Source organism: Typopeltis vanoorti, chromosome 25, assembly GCF_054136105.1.
Source record: "Typopeltis vanoorti isolate ZY-2024b chromosome 25, IOZ_Tvanoo_1.0, whole genome shotgun sequence".
Lineage (NCBI taxonomy): Eukaryota > Metazoa > Arthropoda > Arachnida > Uropygi > Thelyphonidae > Typopeltis > Typopeltis vanoorti.
The window spans coordinates 51,035,492-51,057,918 of NC_143573.1; the positions used below are offsets into that span (position 1 = coordinate 51,035,492).

General features: G+C 34.0%; 1 protein-coding gene across 1 annotated transcript in view; it reads left to right on the plus strand.

Annotated features, from left to right (window-relative positions):
* The window catches only part of LOC150092741 (cholinephosphotransferase 1-like), a 204,806-nt gene that overhangs the window by 52,081 nt on the left and 130,298 nt on the right, over positions 1–22,427 (plus strand). Inside the window, exons 3-4 of the mRNA XM_090414422.1 lie at positions 5,959–6,100; positions 14,132–14,216. Coding sequence (XP_090270548.1) covers positions 5,959–6,100; positions 14,132–14,216 — 227 coding nt within the window. The remainder of the gene's footprint in view (positions 1–5,958; positions 6,101–14,131; positions 14,217–22,427) is intronic.

Sequence of the window (22,427 nt, forward strand, 5' to 3'; positions counted from 1 at the left end):
AACTCATCTCAGTACGTTTGGCACTGCTGACATCCTGGATATAGCTATCCTGCAGGATATTAAACTTCAATACAGCATCATATCTATAGATGAACTATCATCTGATCACAATCCAATTCTAATACAGCTGGGAAATCAAGAACACCTGTGTCCTCCTCACTCCTACATTACATGGGAAAGACTGTCAGCAGCACTCAAGGATTATATTGGACCTGTTCCTCAAATAAGCACAAAAGAAGGAAGAAGTAGAAACTGCAGTTACAAATCTCACACAACAAATTAATTCTGCAAAGGTAGCTACCTCCTACAAATCTGCCCGCAAGCCAGATCGTTTGCCTGAAGACATCATGAACTTGATCAGAGATAAAAACAGAGCTAGGAAAAGATTCCGTAACATGCGTGCACCACAAGATAAAACAGCTCTAAACAGGATAAATGGGGCAGTTAGAGATGCACTTAAAACTTAATTGCTTTGAAATATGCATGAGCTTGAACTATATAATCTGCTGCCAGAGCCAGAAATAATGCAGAAATAATGCTGAATCCAGTTTACTTCTTCTCTATCAAGATCCACCAACTGCAAAGAAGTATGGGAAAAAATTAAGGTAGATATACCATCCACCAGCTCTCTGTCCTTGAGCACATTGGTTGCACAGTTGCTGATCCAACAGTGATTATAACTCACTCAGGGAGATTTTGCAAAAACACTGGCAATGTCTTTTTATACCCTTGTGTTCCATGCCCCCCCCCCCCCCCCCAAAAAAAAGCAAAGCATTATTCACTCACAATCAGTATACACTTTTTATAAAATAATATACATATCAATAATTTCCAGTCATCTGAATTATCAGTCCCTCTGTGAATCTACGTTTATATACATTATCATTTTCTTTGTTTTTGTCAGTAGCTCTTCTGTCTTATCAGTAATAGATATCTTGCATATTCTAATATTTTGTGGAAGATCAATAGCTGCAGTTCACTTCTTATAATACATAGAAGGATTCATTTTTATTCAGCAATAGACAAATTTTTGCTATGTCTATTCTTTTAGAAAAGTAGACATTATACTGAAGAAGCAAGAAAAATTAGTAGTTTTATTGTATTACTAATTACGTTACAGGAACGTTTAGTCTCTGTACTATATTTAGCAACAATTTGTGTAATTAGAGACGACTGGAAGGATTCAACATAATGAAAAACATGTCCCCTCCAACAAATGCTATGCTACATGCATGCCAGAAACAGTTATATTGTTGTGCCAAACAGTATGTAACTAAATACATTTTTCCTAATATCCTCTTTCAAATTTTCAGCTGCAGAAAATACATATAACAGTTATTTATAATGCAATTCACTGGGTATAGAAAACACAGCTTTACAGTTTATGTAAAGCTAGTTTTCTAAAGCAAACAGAGATGTGTATATATATGTATATATATATATATATATATATATATATATATATATTTATATGCATTTGAGGGTTTCAATATTGTTAAGTCATTTCACAGATGCTAATTTTACAAATAAAATTCTACCAAAAAAGTTGCAACGAACATGCTATACAAATTTTGTGAAAATGCAACTCCCTGACATTGAAGCGACAAATATGTGTTAAAGCTAGTTCCCCATGGTGGTGTATATATGTGGGAACAGTGCCCAGCACGAACTTGTTAAAAAATTTTATTCCCTAAAATACACTGCAGTTTGATGTGTGCTGCAAAGTCCTTATTGACTGGTGTGACATCACATTCTTCTAGTAGATCTCTTTGTTCAGGTACCAATAAGACAAATTGAAAGAAACATTGATATCAATCATGAACTTAACTAGAAGTGCCTTGAAAAATGCATTGCCATTGAAATTATAAAATGCTTTGTCGTTCCACTTTACTCCTCTGAGATTGTGCTATACTTATATCATAAAATAAATGCGTGTGCAGTGTTGTTTGGCATCATTCTTTCATTCAGGCAGATTAAAGACCAAATAGACTTTTTGTGAAGCATTCATGATAAGGTAATACAATATAAATGTCCTTATCACATCCTAGTATATATATATCATCAACTACAATTCAGATCTGCTGATCATTGACCAAGTTGATAGTGGCTCTATTTTCCACCCAGTTAGTTGTAGTTTGAATATCACTATGGGCTTGATGTTTGCAAATGTCTTTACCTTGGAGATGAATTTCATTACCTGTTGTGAAGACCACCACTATCCTCCTTATCATAGATCTGGCCTAAGTTTGCTTGTTCTTTATAATAAACTATGAGAAGTAAACTATGAGTGGGTGGGCTAAGGGGTTAGATACTCCAGAAAGGTGTGTCTAGAGTATCTAATCCTTAGATGGCTAATGTATGATAGGTTCCCAGCCTTTTGCCTGTAAGATTCATATATAATGGTGTAAAGGATACATACAACATAGTCCAGAGCAGTTAACATAAACTTTTAATTCAAACACGTGTAGTTTAGATATTAAAAATGTGTGATCAATTAAAGAATATAATCAATTTTTATTTCTGTTCCAGCCAACATTGACACAGTCAACTCACATATACAAAATATGTTAAAAACTGTAGATATACATAGTTATTAAAATAATAATGTCGATAATCAGGAGACAACATCAAGAAGTTTGAAAGAGGAGGTACTTTCACATGGCCATCTTTTTCCGCAGCAAACTCATATGCAGTGTAACACTAGTTTATTACATAGACTTACCTTTAGAATAGCACACAAAATAAGTAATAGAACTTAGAACTCGATGAGGAACCGTTTAAATAAATTTAATGAATTTATTGACAAAAGTTCAATCCTAGAAACTTTCTATGAGGGTGGTCTGAAAAGTTCTCAGTCCATAGATGGCAACACTATTGGCACAATTTTTTTTTTTTTTCTAAGTTAGTACATCTGCCATAAGCATAATGCCATGTAAAATTGCAAGTCATTCTATCAAATGGTTTGTTTTATACAGCCCTGAAGCAAAAGTGTTGTCTGTATCCCTTGAAATAGATAAAATTGAGTATCACGCAGTTATGAAATTCTTTGTAAAAGAAGGTTTAATGCCAAAAGAAATTCATTCGAAATTCATAAAAGTATATGGGCACTGTACTCCTTCATTTTCGACAATTAAGAAATGAGCTGTAGCCATACCAGCCTTGAAGATGATCCACGAGAAGGACATCCAAAAAGTGTGACAACACCAGAAATCATTGCTCAAGTGCATGATATGGTATTGGATAACCAGTGAGTCAAAGTGCATGAAATTGCTGAGACTATAGGCATTTCAAAAGAACATGTAGGATATATTTTGCATGAAGAATTGCAAATCAAAAAGCTTTGTGCAAAATGGGTGCCATGCTTGCTCACAGCAGATCAAAAAAACACTTGCATTAAAATCTCTGAACAGTGCTTAGAGCGTTTTAACAAAAATGCGAAATGCATTTTGTTTATTAATTATCTTGAAGAGGGTAAAACAATGACTGCGGAATATTATTTTGATCTTTTAATCAGACTAGAAGAAAAAATTCGTGAGAAAAGACCCAGTTTGCAGAAGAAAAATAATCATCTTTCATCAGGACAATGCACCGGCCCACAAAGGTGTTTTAGCAATGGGAAAATTAAGGGATCTGCACTATGAATTGTTGGAACATCCATTCTATTCCCCAGATTTGGCTCCTTCTGACTTCTATCTCTTCCCAAAACTGAAACCTTTCCTCACTGGTCAGTGTTTTTCTTCGAATCAAGAGATGATTGCAGCTGTAGAGGGGTATTTTGCAGATCTTACTGAGAACCACTACAGTGATAATGGGGCTGGAATAAATGTATTAAGCCCAAGGGAGTTTATGTTGAAAAATAAAAATAATTTTGAAATTATAAATCCATTTTTTCAATGTTAGGCCGAGAACTTTTCAGACCACCCTTGTACACAAAAGTGCCCAATAAAGATATACCACTCTTTCATCTATTCATTAGCTGTATTAATTTCTCATTTCTCCCTAGATTCCTGTTCTCTCTCTGTGATGTAATGATGAACATTGTTTAGACCTTTTTCATTCTGGTTGGTTATTGAGTTCTCCTTAGCAAATTAAAATACTAGAGTTTAAGGTAATATATGCTGTGCTGCTTAGGGAGCAGAATGTAAAGACATATTAAAGCGGTCTTGGTTGGTCTGTAGGTAGTATAATATAAAATGGTATCTTTGTATCTTTCTTTAATGTAAACTGCAACTTGCAATGAGGTGGTTAGAAATGATGAATTTGTGTTATTTAACAAAGCTTATTATGCACCATGTGAGAAGAAATAAAACCTGAAATATCAGCATTTTGGAATAATGGTGGTAATGATGATAATAATAACGTGACCTTTTAAATCATCATGGACATTAGTTCATTACTGAGAGCGACACAAATATAAATTGATAATAAAACACGTATGTAGAGGCTTAAGTGCTGTGAGGACATCATGTTGGAGGCTTAATGGATTTTTTTACAACACTCAGAAAGAATTAAAATAGAATTTAATACTTCCTATATTTCGTCCTAGTCACTAGGACATCTATGGGGATTACAAAAACAATTAATGTAACAAATAATGCAGACAAATATCATACAATACTAAGCCCAACCACGTGGGTGACACTAAAGTCCTATCTAGGTGGAATGCTCTCTAAGGGTGGTAGTAGGTGGCCTGGAATGTAAGGTGGGACCTCTGGTGATGAGTGTTTCCCAAATCTTCGGAAGCTTAATGCAACCGTATTTATTAAGATTTGGTTGTTTTCTGAGAGCTGCTGCTGCTTCTAAGAAAAGTCTCTCTTTCTTGAATTTGCTGTGGTAGAGCATGGTGGTTTTCTTCCATGATACCCTGTGGGTGGTATCCAAAACATGGTCAGCCAAGCCTGAATGGCCATAGTTGTGTTTACAGATGTAAGACTTGTGTTCCTCCAGGCAGATGGATGCTGATCTGCCTGTATGTCCAAAGTACGCCAGCTTACAGGAACAGGGTACTTTGTAAACTCCAGAGAGAGAGAGAGGAGGGAGCTGATCTTTCGTAGAACGGATAAGGGTAGCAAGTTTGCGGTGGGGCTTATATGCTGCGTGTAGGTTGTACTTTTTTAGTATCTTGGCTATTTTTTCAGATGTGCCACGGATGTAGGGTATGGTGATGGCATTTTTAAAATCTTGTTGACGAGAAGGACGGGGAATGGGGGAGGAAATTATTATTTTTTTGATACTGTGTTCGCTGTAGCCATTGGAGAGGAAAGTGCTGTGTATGTGGTTAAGCTCAGTAGTGAGGGCGGTTTCACTGGAACAAAGATTGTGGGCTCTCTTGGTAAGAGTTTTAATAATGCCATATTGTTGAGAGGGGTGGTGGTGGTGGGAGAGTTTGTGAATGTATCTGCTAATTCTTCTTGTATCTGCTAATTGTTCTTTTCCTTTTCATAGTAAATTGGATTCTTGGATGTAGGCTATTGAGATGACTGAGGAGGGAGTCTAAAGTGTCTGGGTCATCTAAGATATGTAGATGATGTGTTCTCTATTTGGCCTCACGGCCCAGACACGTTAGACTCATATACAATATACATTACATACAAGCTAATTTTATGTCTTTTTCAGGGTCTAACTTTAAAAATTATTCTCAAAAGATTTGTTCTTTGTTGTTGCTTTCTTAGGAGAAATGTCTTCTAAGATAAGTGGTTAATAAAGTAAAACTTTATAAAAACTTTTTTTTGGAAATTAAGTAGTAATTCTGTTTCATGGGTGTTTTTTTCCTTTTTTTTTTTAAGATCATTTAACAGGTCTAAGGATCTATTTTAGCTCTGTCTAAAATTATTCCAAAATTATCTTCTGTTTTTCCTCAGTATTAGTCATTTAGTTTCTAATAATAAACAGCCCTATATTTTTGTTTCAGATTGAAAATGACTAACAGAGTGATCATTATAAACATTTCTGTTGCAGTTTTCATATCACTCCAAGTATGCATTGCTGTTCAGTTGGGGAAATATGAATCATGGATGTTTTTCCAGTGTATGACAGCTGTGACACTTTTTTACTGTGCTCACTGGCAGACATATTTGTCAGGTACATTGCAGTTCAACAAGTAAGTTTATTATTGCAAATGTAGTATTATCACTCAAACTTTTCTAACTGAAAGGGGGAAAAAAAAATGTGTGTGTGGGTGTGTGTGCATACACAGAAAGACCTCGGCTTATGTAAATTCAATTCCCAGATTATCCTGAAAGGGATATGGAAAAAATGTTGAGTTATAAAAATTTTACTTAAAAGTACCTACATTACTTGAATGCCACTTAACAGCAGTCAGTATCCTGAAGACAGAATAGTCCATACGGTGCATGTGTGTACTTTTTTTTTTTAGTATCGCTTTGTTTACTTTGAAACAGACTTGCTGCGGATTTGTATTCATACACTTTAATAATTTTTAAAGTGCTTGCAAGAGTCCAGTCGTGATTGGACAAAGGAACAAATGTGGAAAAAGTGAACCTGTATGTGTAAACACACCTAAATTGATATAGAGATTAATATGAAGGTTATATCCTAATGCCTCATGATTCTTAAAAGTCCAAAATGAAAGAGATGACTCTTTAGTCTGTTATGAAGAGAAGAAAGAAGCCATTGTTTAATCTTGATAATTTCATAAGGAAAGTTGAATAATCAAATTAAACCTTTTCCTCCCCTATTTTCTCATACTATTTATAATGTATTATAGTGCTTTGCATTAATAATTACATATTAAATCTAATTTGTATGTGCAACCTGAGAATAAAAGAACTAGCAGAAGTACTCTTTAAAACATGTTAATGTACTGTTATGCATTGTTGTTAGCATGTAAGCAGTAGTGTGTAATTAATGGATAAGAGAGAGAGAGAGTTAAACATAAAATTCACATTCCATAAAAGTTTGCAGAATGTAAGTCTTGTGTAAATCGGGGTCTCTCTCTTTATTTATCTATCTATCTCTATATATAAAACTGATGAATCTCTTGTAGAGGATATGGTTGTTAAAGTGTGTTTTGTTTCTATATTTTATAATACAGTGACAACCAAACTGGATGGAAATTATGTGAATATGGAGAGTATTTTTCTGACTTTTTTTGAAGGCATTTGCTAAATATTGGTAAAAAATGGTGGGAATTGGATAGTAGATTGGTTGGTGACTAAGGTATGGAAATAGTTTGCTGATGATACCAGTGAATATGTATGGCAGACAGTGTCTTGAACGAGAAAGTGACTAGCATTGTTCTACAGGTTCTATATTGTGATTGCTTTTGTTTAATTTATATATATCCTACTCATCAGTGTGGTGATGAGTAGGATATCAGTTAAAAGTTTCAAGTGCCAGACATACAGTTTTACACATTGGCCATAGAAAATGGAATGAGAGGTACTATATTTATGGTATACTACTCTGCTAAAAATGGAGTAAGTCAGGGTTCTGGGAGTAATGTGGATAAAGTGCTGAAGTTTAGGGAAGAACACATTGCAACACTTCAGTCATCCAGAGGATGATTGTTGCCATATTAAATATAAATTGAGATATGTATGCATTTCTGTACACATGAGGGTGGTCTGAAAAGTTCTCAGCCTAACAATAAAAAAACAAATTTATAATTTTAAGAATATTTTTATTTTTCAACATAATCTCCCTTAAGATTAATACATTTATTCCACTGCCATTATCTTGTCCCTATAGTGGTTCTCAGTAAGATCTGCAAAATATCCCTCTACAGCTGCAATCACCTCTTGATTCGAAGAAAAACGCTGAAGTGAGGAAGAGTTTTAGTTTTGGGAAGAGATAGAAGAGATGGAACCAAATCTGGGGAATAGGGTGAATGTTCCAACAATTCATAGTGCAGATCCCTTAATTTTCCCATTGTCAAAACACCTTTGTAGACAGGTGCATTGTCCTGATGAAAGATGATTTTTTTTCTTCTGCAAACTGGGTCTTTTCTCACGAATTTTTTTGTCTAGTCTGGCCAAAGACAAAAATCTTGAAAAGGGTAAAAGATTGGAATAATATTCCTCGGTGGTTAAAAGATCGAAATAATATTCCAAGTTCAAACATCCATGTTTGAACTTGGCAGCTGATTTCTTAATTGTCGAAAACGAAGGAGAAGAGTGCCCATAAACTTTTATGAATTTCGAATGAATTTCTTTTGGCGTTAAACTTTTACAAAAAATTTTATAACTGCACTATACTCAATTTTATCCATTTAAAGGGATACAGACAACACTTTTGCTTCAGACAGCTGTATAAAACAAACTACTTGATAGAATGACTTGCAATTTCACATGGATGCTTATGACAGATGTACCAACTTAAAAAAAAAAATCTTGCTGATAGTGTTGCCATCTATGATTGAGGCCGAGAAATTTTCAGACCATCTTCGTGCTTCACACACAAACTTTGTTTGCTTACCCTTGAGCGAAGGATAAAACAATAATATAATTTCCTGGCATCTTTAATGTAATTTATAACCTTAAAAAACTTTCAACACTAATCAAATTTGTGAACCTTTCCCAGTTGATGCAGATGAATGATTTCAGTAATCGTATTGAATATTTTTTGCAGCATTTGACCTAAAGGCTGTGATTGTCCTGCTTTTGCATGAATTTATATTCATGTTCAAATAATTGTAACTGGATAACCTTTTTTGTTTATTTTATTTTATTTTATTTTATTTTTGCTTTACTATTAATATATTGGTGTATTTATGCTTATTTAACATTAACTGACTTGACATTCCTTGTAAATTTGTAGTGCAGTGATCAATAAGTAGCATCTGCAGCTGGCTTCTGCATCAAAATAATAATTTCGCTAAAACAGCATCAGTATTTGTGCTCACCTGATAAATATAGCATTCATAGTACTACAAAGAATCCACATAGTTTAAGTTTGTTGAGATATGAGAGACATCTTTCTTTTGTGAAAAAAGTTATCTGGAAGTTAAAAGAAATCTGATTGAAGACAATTTTCAATGTCTCACTTCAGTATATACAAAACTGCAATAACTGAGTACTTAGATCACAACCAAACTGTCTGTCTGTCTGTGCGTGCACAGATGTATAAGAAATAATATTTTGCAAAGTACATAGCAGCACACGAAAAGAACTCTTGTGTAGTAGATAAAATATGGAATTAACCAAAGTTAATTGTACAGTTATTTTGTTAAATGAGTCAGTGAGTGGAAGTGTACTCATACTTCCAAAAAAAAAAAAAAAAAAAAAAAAAAATTCAAAGAGCTCTCTACCATAATATAATAGTTTTTCTTAATTTGATTCTGGTTTTTCTCAAGGGAATCCTAATTTTGTTATAGCTAGCATTGTAAAGCATTCATGAGTATCTAAACTCTTCAGTATCTAGCAAGTCATGTATTAAGATAGTATTTCGGTTAATAATATTGTCACATATGCATTTACCCCAGATTAATTCACCTAGAGAAAATATTCTAGTCTGTTGGAAATATATGATTTTTTAATGTTAATGTTATAATAATTCATTTTAATTAATCCCAGGTGAAATATTTTCTTGAATCACAGAATAAGTGTTATAATCTTTCAGTTGGAAATCATTCATTTTCCTCATCATCATCATCAAATTCCTGCCATGTACCCTCAAGAGGTGTACAGGATATGATAGTACTACATGAAAAAATTACATCATTACTAACTTCCTATCTACAATTTTCCTCCAAATCAGTCTGTTACTTGTCAAGACTCCAACATTATCAGATCTTATATTTCTATCGTCTAAGGCACTTTGTACCGTATCAATCCACCTATATCTTGGTCTTCCTCTAGGTCATTTTGCTGCCAACCTGGCAGAGAACACTTGTTTTGCTAATCTTTTCTCTCTCATTCTATTTAAGTGACCATACCACCTGAGATTAGCTCTGTTAATGCATTCCTGGATGCTGACAATGTCAAGTTCTTTCCTAATATCCTCGTTTTTAATACGATATTGATATTGATGCCATCTGTTCACACCTCTAATCTTTCTCAGGACTCTCATATCTGCAGTCTCTAGTCTTTGGTCAAGTGTTTTACTTCTGACCCAGCTCTCAGATCCATAAGTTAAAACTGGTTTGAACTGTCTTGTATACAGCTAATTTAGTGTTCCAACTAATTTCTCTCTTATTCCATATGAATTTATTCAATGGACTTCCCATCATACCAGCTTTGCTGATTCTGTTGTCTATTTCTATATTTAATTTACCATCTTCACTAAAAATCGTGAATAAGTAGCTGAAATGTTTTACTTGTTCCACAAGTTCTCCATTCACAACACAGTTGACATTTTCAATGATTCTGCCTATTTTCATTGTCTTTGTCTTTTTATTGCTGACCTTCATACCATATCTATTACAACAGTTATTCAATTTAGTCAGAGAATCTTGCAGACTTGTAGCGGATTTATTTAGAAGCATAACATCATCCGCATAAAGCAAAGAGCTGACATTAACATCTCCAATTTTGATATCATGTTTAATACCACTTTCCTTCATAATGTGATCCATATAGATAATGAATAACAGAGGGGATATTGTACACCCTTGTCTCACACCAGATTTAACATTAAACCATCTTCCTGTACTTCCTTCAATTCTAACTGCTGACTTATTAACTGTAGCATATTGAATAGCTTCTCTCTTGGCACCTTGTCATATGCCTTTTCCAAATCAACAAAACTTAAATACAGATCTTTGTTATATTCCCATGCTTTCTCGACTATTTGTTGTAAAGTGAAGATCTGATCCTGACAGCCTCTATTTGGCCTGAATCCAGCTTGTTTTTCACCCAGCTTCTCTTCCACAATTCTTCTCAATCGTTTCTCAAGTATACTTGCATTGATCTTGCCAGGATCACCAGAGTTAAAGATTGGTACTATCAACATAAGAAGCCTGAATGGCAAAGAAATGGAGCTAGCTGAGGAATTAGATAAGTACCAGATCGACATAATAGGGGTGACTGAAACAAAAAAAACAAAAACTGGTGAGATCTTTCTGAGCAATAAATACAAAATGTTATATTCAGGCAATGACAATCAAGGAAAAGAAGGAGTAGCCATAATATTCAACACAAAATACGAGGCTGATCTTCTTGAATGGCAGGCAGTCTCAAGTAGAGTAATGTGGGCAAATATGAGAATGGGGAACTGGACAATGAGACTTATTTGTACCTATGGTCCCACAGAAGGTTCTACTAAGGTAGAAGAGGAGGAATTTTTTGATGCTTTAGAAAAAGCAACTGACACAATGAAAAATGAAAAGTTGGTCCTTGTTGGGGATCTAAATAGCAGAGTAGGAAATGATTGTGAGATATACAAAAATATTTTGGGAAAATTTGGAGAAAAGAGCAAAGCTAATAATAATGGCAAGTATCTGTTGGATTTCTGCTCAGGACATGGACTGGTTATTACTAACACCATGTTCCAACATAAAAATGTGCACAAATTCACATGGAGAGAAGAGGAAAGGAATAAGAAAAGTCTCATTGACTATGTTATTGCAGATAGTGATGTTTTCTCCCTGGTGCAGGACACCAGAGTGTACAGAGGATTTGAAATTGGAAGTGATCACTATTTAGTCTTGAGCAGGATAAAATTGAATTTCATATTGAAAAGAAATAACATGTAAGAAAGTTTTAAAACGAATAAAAGTTGAGCAGCTCTCAGATGTGAACTGTAGACTAAAATATACAAATATTATTGAAGAAAAAATGAAACAGTTTGAGAACAGTAACCAAACCTTGGAGATTCAGTGGCAAACTGAAGAAAACATTGATTGATTTTGCCAGAGAGGAATGTGGTGAGGTTGTCTGCAAGGATAAAAAAATCAGAACTCCCTTTGGACACAGGAAGTTAAAGAGGCAGTGAAGGAAAAGAAGAAAGCATATCAAAAGTTCCTGTCAAATAAGTGAGCTTGTGCTCTTAGAGAATACAGAAACAAATGCAAGAATGCTAAACACTGTGTAAAACTAGCTAAACAAAAGTCATGGGAGGACTTTGGCAAGAATATAGAAAATAAATATCAAGACGGTGGCAAAATATTCTGGAGGTTGTTGAAGAAGCTTAGGAATGGAGGAAAGAGTGCTGTAAAAGGAGTTAGAGATGATAAAGGTGTCATGAAAACGGGAGAAAAAGATATCCTTGAAGTATGGAGTAATTACTTTGAAAAACTGCTAAATGAAACATGAAGTGATGACAGCACAGTGGTAAAAAACACTGACCAGGCATGCAGTCAGGAATACATATCCATTCTTGAAGTATTAAAAGCCATCAAAGGTGATGTGGAAATGTGGAAAGGCAGCAGGAGTAGATGATATTCGACCAGAAATGCTGAAGTATGGTGGTATAAGAGTCTTACAGTGGCTGCACTGCATAGTTCGGAAAGCCTGGATAGAGGGACGAATTCCTGATGATTGAAGTAGAGCTCTCATAGTACCCATATATAAAAAGGGAAATAAAACAGAGTGTTAGAATTACAAAGGTATTTCCCTACTGAGTGTTCCTGACAAGATCTCTGCAAGTATACTTGAGAAACGGTTGAGAAGAATTGTGAAAGAAAAGCTTGGTGAAGAACAAGCTGGATTCAGGCCAAATGGAGGCTGTCAGGATCAGATCTTCACTTTATGACAAATAGTCGAGAAAGCATGGGAATATAACAAAGATCTGTATTTAAGTTTTGTCGATTTGGAAAAGGCATATGACAAGGTGCCAAGAGAGAAGCTATTCAATACGCTGCAGTTATATGGTGTCAATGGGGCATTATATCAAGCAATACTTAGTCTTTATTTGAGTTGTGAGTCAGCAGTTAGAATTGAAGGAAGTACAGGAAGATGGTTTAATGTTAAATCTGGTGTGAGACAAGGGTGTACAATATCCCCTCTTTTATTCATTATCTATATGGATCACATTATGAAGGAAAGTGGTATTAAACATGATATCAAAATTGGAGATGTTAATGTCAGCTCTTTGCTTTATGCGGATGATGTTATACTTCTAAATAAATCCACTACAAGTCTGCAAGTTTCTCTGACTAAATTGAATAACTGTTGTAATAGATATGGTATGAAGGTCAGCAATAAAAAGACAAAGACAATGAAAATAGGCAGAATCATTGAAAATGTCAACTGTGTTGTGAATGGAGAACCTGTGGTACAAGTTAAACATATCAGCTACTTAAACACGATTTTTACTGAAGATGATAAATTAAATATAGAAATAGACAACAGAATCAGCAAAGCTGGTATGGTGGGATGTCCATTGAATAAATTCATATGGAATAAGAGAGAAATTAGTTGGAACACTAAATTAGCTGTATACTAGACAGTGTTCAAACCAGTTTTAACTTATGGATCTGAGAGCTGGGTCAGAAGTAAAATACTTGACCAAAGACTAGAGACCGCAGATATGAGAGTCCTGAGAAAGATTATAGGCATGAACAGATGGCAAGAATGGCAATATCATATTAAAAACGAGGATATTAGGAAAGAACTTGAAATTGTTAGCATCCAGGAATGCGTTAGCAGAGCTAATCTCAGGTGGGTCACTTAAACCAAATGGGCGAAGAAAGATTAGCAAAACAAGTGTTCTCTGCCAGGTTGGCAGCGAAATGACCCAGAGGGAGACCAATATATAGGTGGATTGATATGGTACAAAGTGCCTTAGACAATAGAAATATAAGACCTGATAATGTTGGAGTCTTGACAAGTAACAGACTGATTTGGAGGAAAATTGTAGATAGGAAGTTAGTAATGATGTAATTTTTTTCATGTAGTGCTATCATATCCTGTACATCCCTCGAGGGTACATGGCAGGAATTTGATGATGATGATAAATAAATTGCTAAATTAACAGGCGAACTTACATTGTTAAACAGTAATCGCTAAAGAGGGAATATTTGGAAAACACTTTATCTCACTACTAGAATAGACTTTAATTGACAATTTAAAAACTGTCTGATTGCAGAATTGCTTATAATGGAATTTTAGAAATAATTTTTCATTCAGTTTGTTTTTAATAGAGTGTTTGACATGTTTACTGTTTAATATCAGGATTTAAAATTGAAAATGTTCATTATTTTGTCCTTTATTTATTTATTTTATTTTGCAAGATATGATGTTACTGAAGCCCAGATCAGCATAATTATAGTTCATCTAGTAACAGCACTGTTTGGTTCTTCAATATGGTCTGCTGAGGTAATCTGTTTTTATATATTTTTTGAATATATAACTTTTTTTAAATATAAAAAGTTATTTTCAAGGTGTACATTGAAGTCTATATATTTTTTATTTTGTTTATCTTAAAATGTATTTAACATAAAATGTATTTTCATTCCCCATTTATGCTGTATTTGATTAATTTAAAATTTGCAAGAACAAAAATCCAAAAAAAAAAAAAAAAAAAAAAAGCTATTTAACAATTTGTTGCAGACTTATTTTACATAAATTAGGTTTTAGGTTTATGAAATCTAAGTTACTTGATTGTTTTTAAGATGATAAAAGGACATTTACATTTTAAACCATGTAGGTTTTAAATATTTGCACTGTAACTCATAGCAAACTCATGTAATGTTACAAATTACTGGCCCTCCTTGACAGCAGTATTTTAAACTAGGGTTCTGGACAGTGAGAAGTTCAGAATTTCACCATAGTAAATTATTACTAACTACTATCAGCAATTTTCCTCCAAATTAGTCAGTTACTTGTCAGCACTCCAGTATTGTCATAACTAACGTTTTTCCGTGTTCTAAGACACTTCTGACTGAATCACTCCACCTAGACCTTGGTCTTCCTCTGTCTCTTTCATGCCATATTGGCATCAAACACCCGTTTTGCTAACTTTTTCTCACCCATTCTATTTAAGTGACCATACCACCTTAAATTAGCTCTGATAGCACATTCTTGAATGCTGATAATGTCAGGGTTCTTTCTACTATCTTCCTTTTTAATATGATTCTGCCATTGATGTCATCTGTGCACATTCCTAATCTTTCTCAGAATCCTCCTATCCATGGTCTCTAATCTTTGATCAAGTGATTTATTTCTATCCCAACTCTCATATCTGTAGATTAAAACTAGTTTGAACACTGTCTTGTATGCTGGTAATTTCTTTACTGTTATATCTCCATATTTCATTTGCTATCTTCACTAAACACTGTGCCTAAATAGCTGAAATATTTTAGTTATTGTATAGGTTTTCTCTGTTGAGAATGTAACTGAAGTTTTCTGTGTTTCTGTCTATTTTCTTAGTTGCTGTCTTTACTAAACAACTGTTAGTGAATTTAGAGCTTTGTTACAGCTGTTATTCAATTTAGAGAATCATGGAGATTTGCATTGGATGTGTTTAGCAGCACAACATCATCTTGATTAAGCAAAGAACTAAGTTTGATATCTCCAATTCTAATATCAGGTTTAATTCCACTTTTTTTTTTCATAATGTAATTCATATAGATGATGAATAAGAGGGGAGATAGTGTACATCATGTCTTACACTGGATTTGACATCAGGCTATCTTCCTGCATTTCCTTCAGTTCTAACTGCTGACAATTTAAATGCAGATTACATATTGTTCTGTACAATGTTCCACTTATCCCAAGATTAATTGTAGCATTTCGAAAAGCTTTTCTTTGGCGCCTTATCATATTCTCATGATTTCTCAAATATTTGTCGCATAATGAAAATCTGATCTTGACAACCTCTGTTTGGTCTGTCTGAACCCAGCTTTTTCTTTTCCACAATATTTTTTCAGCCTCGCCTCAAGTATGCGTGCATAAATCTTACTTGAAGCGTTAGTAGAGAAATTCTTCCGTAATTCTCGTTCAGCTTTTATTCCCTTTTTTTTTATAATGGTTGCTATGAGATCTCTACTCCAATCATCTGGGATTTGGCCTTCTGATCAGGCCTTCTTAGTTATGCCATGAAACCACTGGAAAATTTTAGACACCTCTATTTGAGCATTTCTGGTCCTTTCCACATTTCATTCTTTTGATAACTTTTTTCTGCTCTAGCAATTAATATGTACTCCTCTTTGCAGTCTTCTTGAATATTTTCTATTACTCTTCTCTCACTGCTTGTTTTGTTTAGCAGTTTTTCAAAGTAATTACTCCAGACATCTAGAATATCCTTATCTTCACTTTTCATGTTATCCTGAAAACATGAACTTAGTACATGTGAACTGGATATATTAGCTAGTTGCTTAAGTGGTTGAAGAGAAAGTATTTCCACTCTCTCACCTATAAGTTATAGATTTGAATCCTGTAGTGACATGGAGATGTTTGTAGAAGTCTTGATCTTTAGATGGTAGACAGTTATGTGACCTTGTATAAGACCAACATCTTGCTTATTTGGAGGCTTGAATGTTTCAAAGTACCATGTTTAGTCTGTAGATATCAAGGATTCCCAGCTTATCTACCATTTACTCAACCCATTGTGCCAAAATATAGGATGTGTTTTACAACCTTCTGTGCTCGGGATTGAGAGAAAGAAGCGACTTCAAAACCTAAAATTGTTCAAGCATAGTGAAGTTAACTCTTACTATGGCAAACTCATAGGGATCTCAAGAATAGGTTGTTATAATGGATAGTTTACTATACTGAATTTCCTTTATATATATTAGCTGGTTGCAGATTTGAAAGATTGTTAACCTGAAGGAATCCTTTGTGCACTGCAGGGAATTATACACTTGGGGCCAGTGATTGCTTTTTGTGTTATTGTTAAATTTAAATATAATCATTGAAGCTTTTTGGATTGATCATGTCATTTTGTCATAATGGCTTTCTCAGAAGCAAACAAAAGAAGGTTGTCATTAGAACATTCCTGAAGCAGGAATTTTCACAATATCATAACACAAACTATAAACAAAAACAGTAGTTTCACTTGCTGTTATTTAGTCTGTTTCTAATGGAAAGCCATTGTTTTCCTCAACTGTTTATATCTTATATCGTTTCAAGTAGATGGAGAATTCTAACTCCCTTTCATCCAAATAACATTTTTTTTTACCAGTCTACTATGAAAATTTCACTAAAATCTGTTAGCTTCTAAAAAGTTAGAGGAGAAAAAAATAAAATATTGCCAGTAATTTTAAAGATAACTAAATGATATATTATGCTCGGTGAATTGCAAGAGTATCACAAGTTGTTTTATGTTAAAGCTATTCGACTTCTAGTTCACTCTAGTTGTGTAATCTGTTTTTCCTATCATATCAAGCAGTGTTGCCATTTTCTCTACAAACATACTTCTTTTTGTTGAGCTTCGTGTTTTATAAAAGCACCATATCACTTCAAATTGGAAAACCAAACTTCCTTCAAACTAGATTTAGTTGTTTGAAGTTTTTCCACTTGGTTATACTATAAATTAAAGATAGCAAGAAATTATATTACCTTGATAATATATTTATATACTTGGTTTAATTCTTTATCCAGGTGTAAGCAAACAAAGTTTGTGCCTGAAGTATAATCAGGACATACTATGAGTATGTGTAATGCATAGCATTATACATACCTGTAAGGATAAATGCTTTGCATTATGGGATCCCAAGGCAAGTGATGGGAAGTCATTAGCTCTTATATACGAGTTGCCCCAGTCCTGATTATATTTCAGGCACAAACTTTGTTTGCTTACACTTCAATAAAGGATTAAACCAAGTATATATTTCTTGGTATCTTTAATTCTTTCAAACTAATTATTCATTTTGCTGCAGTGTATTCATCATGCTGATTTAAAGCAATGTTCTTTGCTGATTTGGGTTTACAAATGAAGTGCTAGTTTAACATATGTTATTAACATGTAGTGCACATGTTAAGCCAAGTAACTGTAAAAAAGTTACTTGATAAACAAAACCATGTTTATACTTCCTCACTAAATTATTTTGTTGTGTTAAACTATCACATGTAATACGAAAAACTTTGAGTGTTATAATAGAAACTTTTTCCTTGAAGGATAAGAGATATCGATATTCTGAGGTAGGAACACTGTGGTTGGTGACAGAGTTCGAAGGATGCTGAAGACATATTTTATCGAAATTGAACACTGAAGAAGCAAATTTGTCAAGAGCACCAATAATCAAGCTATGCTACAGTTGATATGTACTTTGCTTTTAAAATATCTTAATTTATATAATATTTTTCTATATTGCAACTGATGAAAAAAATGACAAATCAAAAATTCCAATTTTTAGGTATGCTGCTTGACACATGTCCCTTGACATGCTAAATTAATCAAGAAGAATCATTTTTAAAATACAAGAGTCACTTTTTCCATTCAGCTGAAATGAGTACTGATTGCTCCAAAATAGTGGAATTTGAATGAATCTGTATGATCTGTCATACTTTGGGTGAAGGGAAAAAATGCCAAATTTAGAATTGCAGCACTTTTAAAAAAAAAATGAAAAATGTCACAAACTGAGGAATGGTATAATAAATGTTTCCATACTGTTTGTCACTTTACACACAGCATAGTCAACTTGTGAAACCTACCATACTGTCCAAAAATGACTGTTTCATAGTTGAATTTAGCACTAATAATCTAAATTCAGTTTTCTGAAAAATGGCCGATATTGGCATATAATTTTTTTTTTTTTTCATGTAGATACAAGATGTAGATATATGAATTCAAAGAATATGATTGCAATGCTTAAGCATTTGAGATGTATTTACTAAATATGGAGATAAGAGAGATTTTTCAAATGGTAGAATTAAGAGAAGGAACAAGAACTAGGTGAATTCTGGAAGTTGCATAAGGTTGTGCTAAATAAGAACAACAACTGTTTCCTTACATAATGAGTGAGTGATGCATGAATAGATTTACTGTAGATAAATTACAAGCAGAGTTGACTGTCAGTGATGAATTTGTGAACTAGATCTAAAGAGTAGGGTGATCAACTTTAGAAATTCACAAACTGGGGCATAATATTTTCTTATGTTCCCTAATGTCTAGGGGGTGGGAGTTCACATGGCACACATAGATATTAAGCATGATCTAATCAGAATTGTTTGCCATTTAGTAATGTATGATAATTTGGTTAAGGCATTTGATAGGGTACCACATGAAAAGCTGTTGCATAAACTGAAGAAAAATATGGAATTGGAATATAAATTAGTTACTTGGATTGCTGAGTGGCAGATAGATAGCTATCAGAAAGTGGTGTGGAATGGATATGAAATTAACAGCTTTAAGGTGACCAGGTATGCCATTGGTCACCTTATATGCAGGGCAATCAGGGATGCTACTGATATACAGTGCTTACAGAATGATTTGAATAAGCTAGAATGCAAATGATAAAGGCTGTCAGTTTCGGTGTTAGTAAAGTTATACACTTTGGTGTGATGAAATTTACAATAGCATATTATTAGATATATGAAGAGCCAAAGGCTTCAATTCGGCAACATATGACTTGTTTAAGTTAAGAGATATTACATCCCATATCGTTTCTTAGCCGAATAAGAAACTCAAAGAGTTTCATGCCAAATATAGTAGAAACTATATAGAGTTTGGCGATTCCAAGTGTAAGCAAATACCTGGATACTGCAGCAACTGACCCTTAAGGTAGTGCAAGCGGAGGCAACTCATGTCAAAGGTGGAGCAAGCTCCAATCACTATTCTTGATATTTACCCATAATGTGAACTTAGCTCCTAGGAGCTGTATTACTGTTCGACATTATGAGAGAAGGTCACTGCCCAGACCGGTTTCAACCTTTATTGAGGTCTCATCAGTGAGTAGGTAGACCTAGTTAATATCAAGTTTGTAGCGAACAGAACTTACAACCCTTCTATGAGTATTGCCAAGAGGTGTCCTAATAAATTATTAGATATATGAAGAGCCAAAGGCTTCAATTCGGCGACATATGACTTGTGATATCATGATATCACATTACATAAGTTAAGGGATATTACATCCTATATCGTTTCTTAGCCGAATAAGAAACTCAGAGTTTCATGCTGAAAAAAAAATAGCATATTATATTGGTGGGAGTACATTACAAGAAATTGATGAAGCCAGGGATCTTGGAATTATGATGGATAGGAAATTGAAGTTCAGAGGTCACATTACACAAAAACTACTGAGCGGATAATTGCAGTATTGAAATGAACATTGATATGTAAGGATAAGAAATTCATTTTTCCTCTTTACAAGGTCTTCATATGACTACACTCAGGCTACTGTGTGCAGATTTGGTGTCCTGGTTTCGGAGGGGATAAAGATGATGTGGAAATGATGCAAAGATGATATCAGGATTATGGAATGTAGATTATGAGGGCATATTGAGAGTATGTGGACTGCAGACACTGGTAAACAGGAGAAAGAGGGCTGATATAATAGAAAGGGTGTTACAGATTATCAACTAATAAAATTTATCATTATATGGAAAAGGTAGGGAGAACAAGAGGGTATCCGTGAAAGTTATAGTTTGTTTTGCAGTTAACAAAGGAGGTGAGAGCTAAATTTTTCTCTCACAGAGTAGTGAGTGAGTAGAACACTTTGCCTGTTGAAGTAGTGAGTGCATCAAGTGTAAATGAGTTTAAGAGAAGGTATGACAGCTGGTGTAGGTGATATACAGCTTCCAACAATGAGTTGACTCACTCGAGATCCTGGGTAATAATAATAAAAGTCCCACCTAGAGTTATTTCCTTTATTGTTTATTTTAACATACGTGTATTATATAATTAAATAAAATGTACATTATATATAGTTTACATTTTTATTGATAAATAGCACTATTAATAATTATAATTAGTCCTGTTAATTCTAATGAAGAATGATTTAAGTATAACTAAGAGAGAGTGATTATGACCCATTATCAGTCTGTAAAATCTAAAAATGTACTCAAACATAACATAAATCAGAATTACAACAAGGGCTCATAACAGAAATTAATACTTTATTTTACAGGTCCTAGTTTACAAAATTCATTTTTCCCCTTTTCTTTAAAAATTCTAATGCCTTGTTCACAAAATCCAGGATTTTCAGATTCTGGAATGCAGGATAAGGACTTGGACTATTCCAGGAAAACTGGGATGGATGACTACCCTACTAAGTGGTTTTGTCGTAAAAACTTCTCCCTTGATAAGTCTCTAAGTCTGGGAGAATTGTTATAATAATAATAAAGTTATCTAGCATAGATTATAATTAAACTGGTTGTTTCAGAATGATCTTAAAAATATACGTTGCTATGGGCCTGTGTACATTTGAGAAATCCCAAATGCATTTAGAATAAATTCATTTGAAATAAATGGCCTCCCTGTTCATCTTGTAATACAGTATAATAAAATTGTGCCTGCAAAGCCTTCTATCCAAAGTTAAATCTCTGTTCTTCTGTCCACGCACTCCGAACTGTGCAGTACTGCACAGTTCAGATCTCTTGTCCCCAGTGATAATATGATCTGAAAAATTAGGTTCGTTTTGAAGTCGGTTGTGGAAACATTGCAGCAGCAATCTTTTTGATCATCACTGAGATTTTTTGAAATCATCTTGTACACGGATCTTTTGCATTTCCAAATTTTTCATCAAAATCTTGTGAATGGTGAAATAATTAATATGCAGTTCTTCTGAGATTATTTGGAATGTTAAACGATCCTCATGGATGCAGCGCCATATTTGCTCAATGTTTTCATTCATTCTTGTTGTGACAGGCTGCTCTGCATGTTGCTCATCTTCCAGGTTTTCTCTCCCTTCCAAAAAACATCTTATGCCATTTAAATACTTGAGCATGTGATAGAATCATTACTACACATCCACTTAATTTTATCAAATGTTTTGGTAGTGCAGTCATTCAGGTTCACACAAAATTTAATCACGCAATGTTGTTCAAGATTTTGTTTCTTTATTTTCATGAACAAACCAGGTGTTCTTTCTGCTAGACCTCACATTATCTAATAATAAGATCACAGGAGTAGTAGCTGGAAATCCAAATCTTTTGTTATGTCTGATTACTTCCTGTACAAAATGATTCATGAATCATTCCTGGAAGATCTGTTTTATCATCTTTACATTTTTCTGACCTCTACAGATTATTGGGGGGGGGGGAGAGATTCTCCCATAAGTGCTTGTGGATTGCAACTTTTTGAAATCACAAGAGATTTGCATATGTGGGTTCAGCAGCTTTGGCATAACACAAAATATTAACCCACTCTTTACTTTGTTCTTATCCAGTTGATGAATTTTGCTCACAGTTATGCACCATAATTGAAGTGGGCAACATCCACCACCAAAACAAATGGATCTCATCTCCATTACACGCTTATCATGAACAATTTCTTGAAAAGCTTTTATAGTCTCCTACAGCTTCGAAATCTGATGATTGCTTGTTTCCCCAAATTACTATGTGCTTGATTTCATGACACTGTGTAAACTTGTACAACCATCCCTCACTATACATGCAGTTTGAACATATGTTCATTTTCCCATAGAA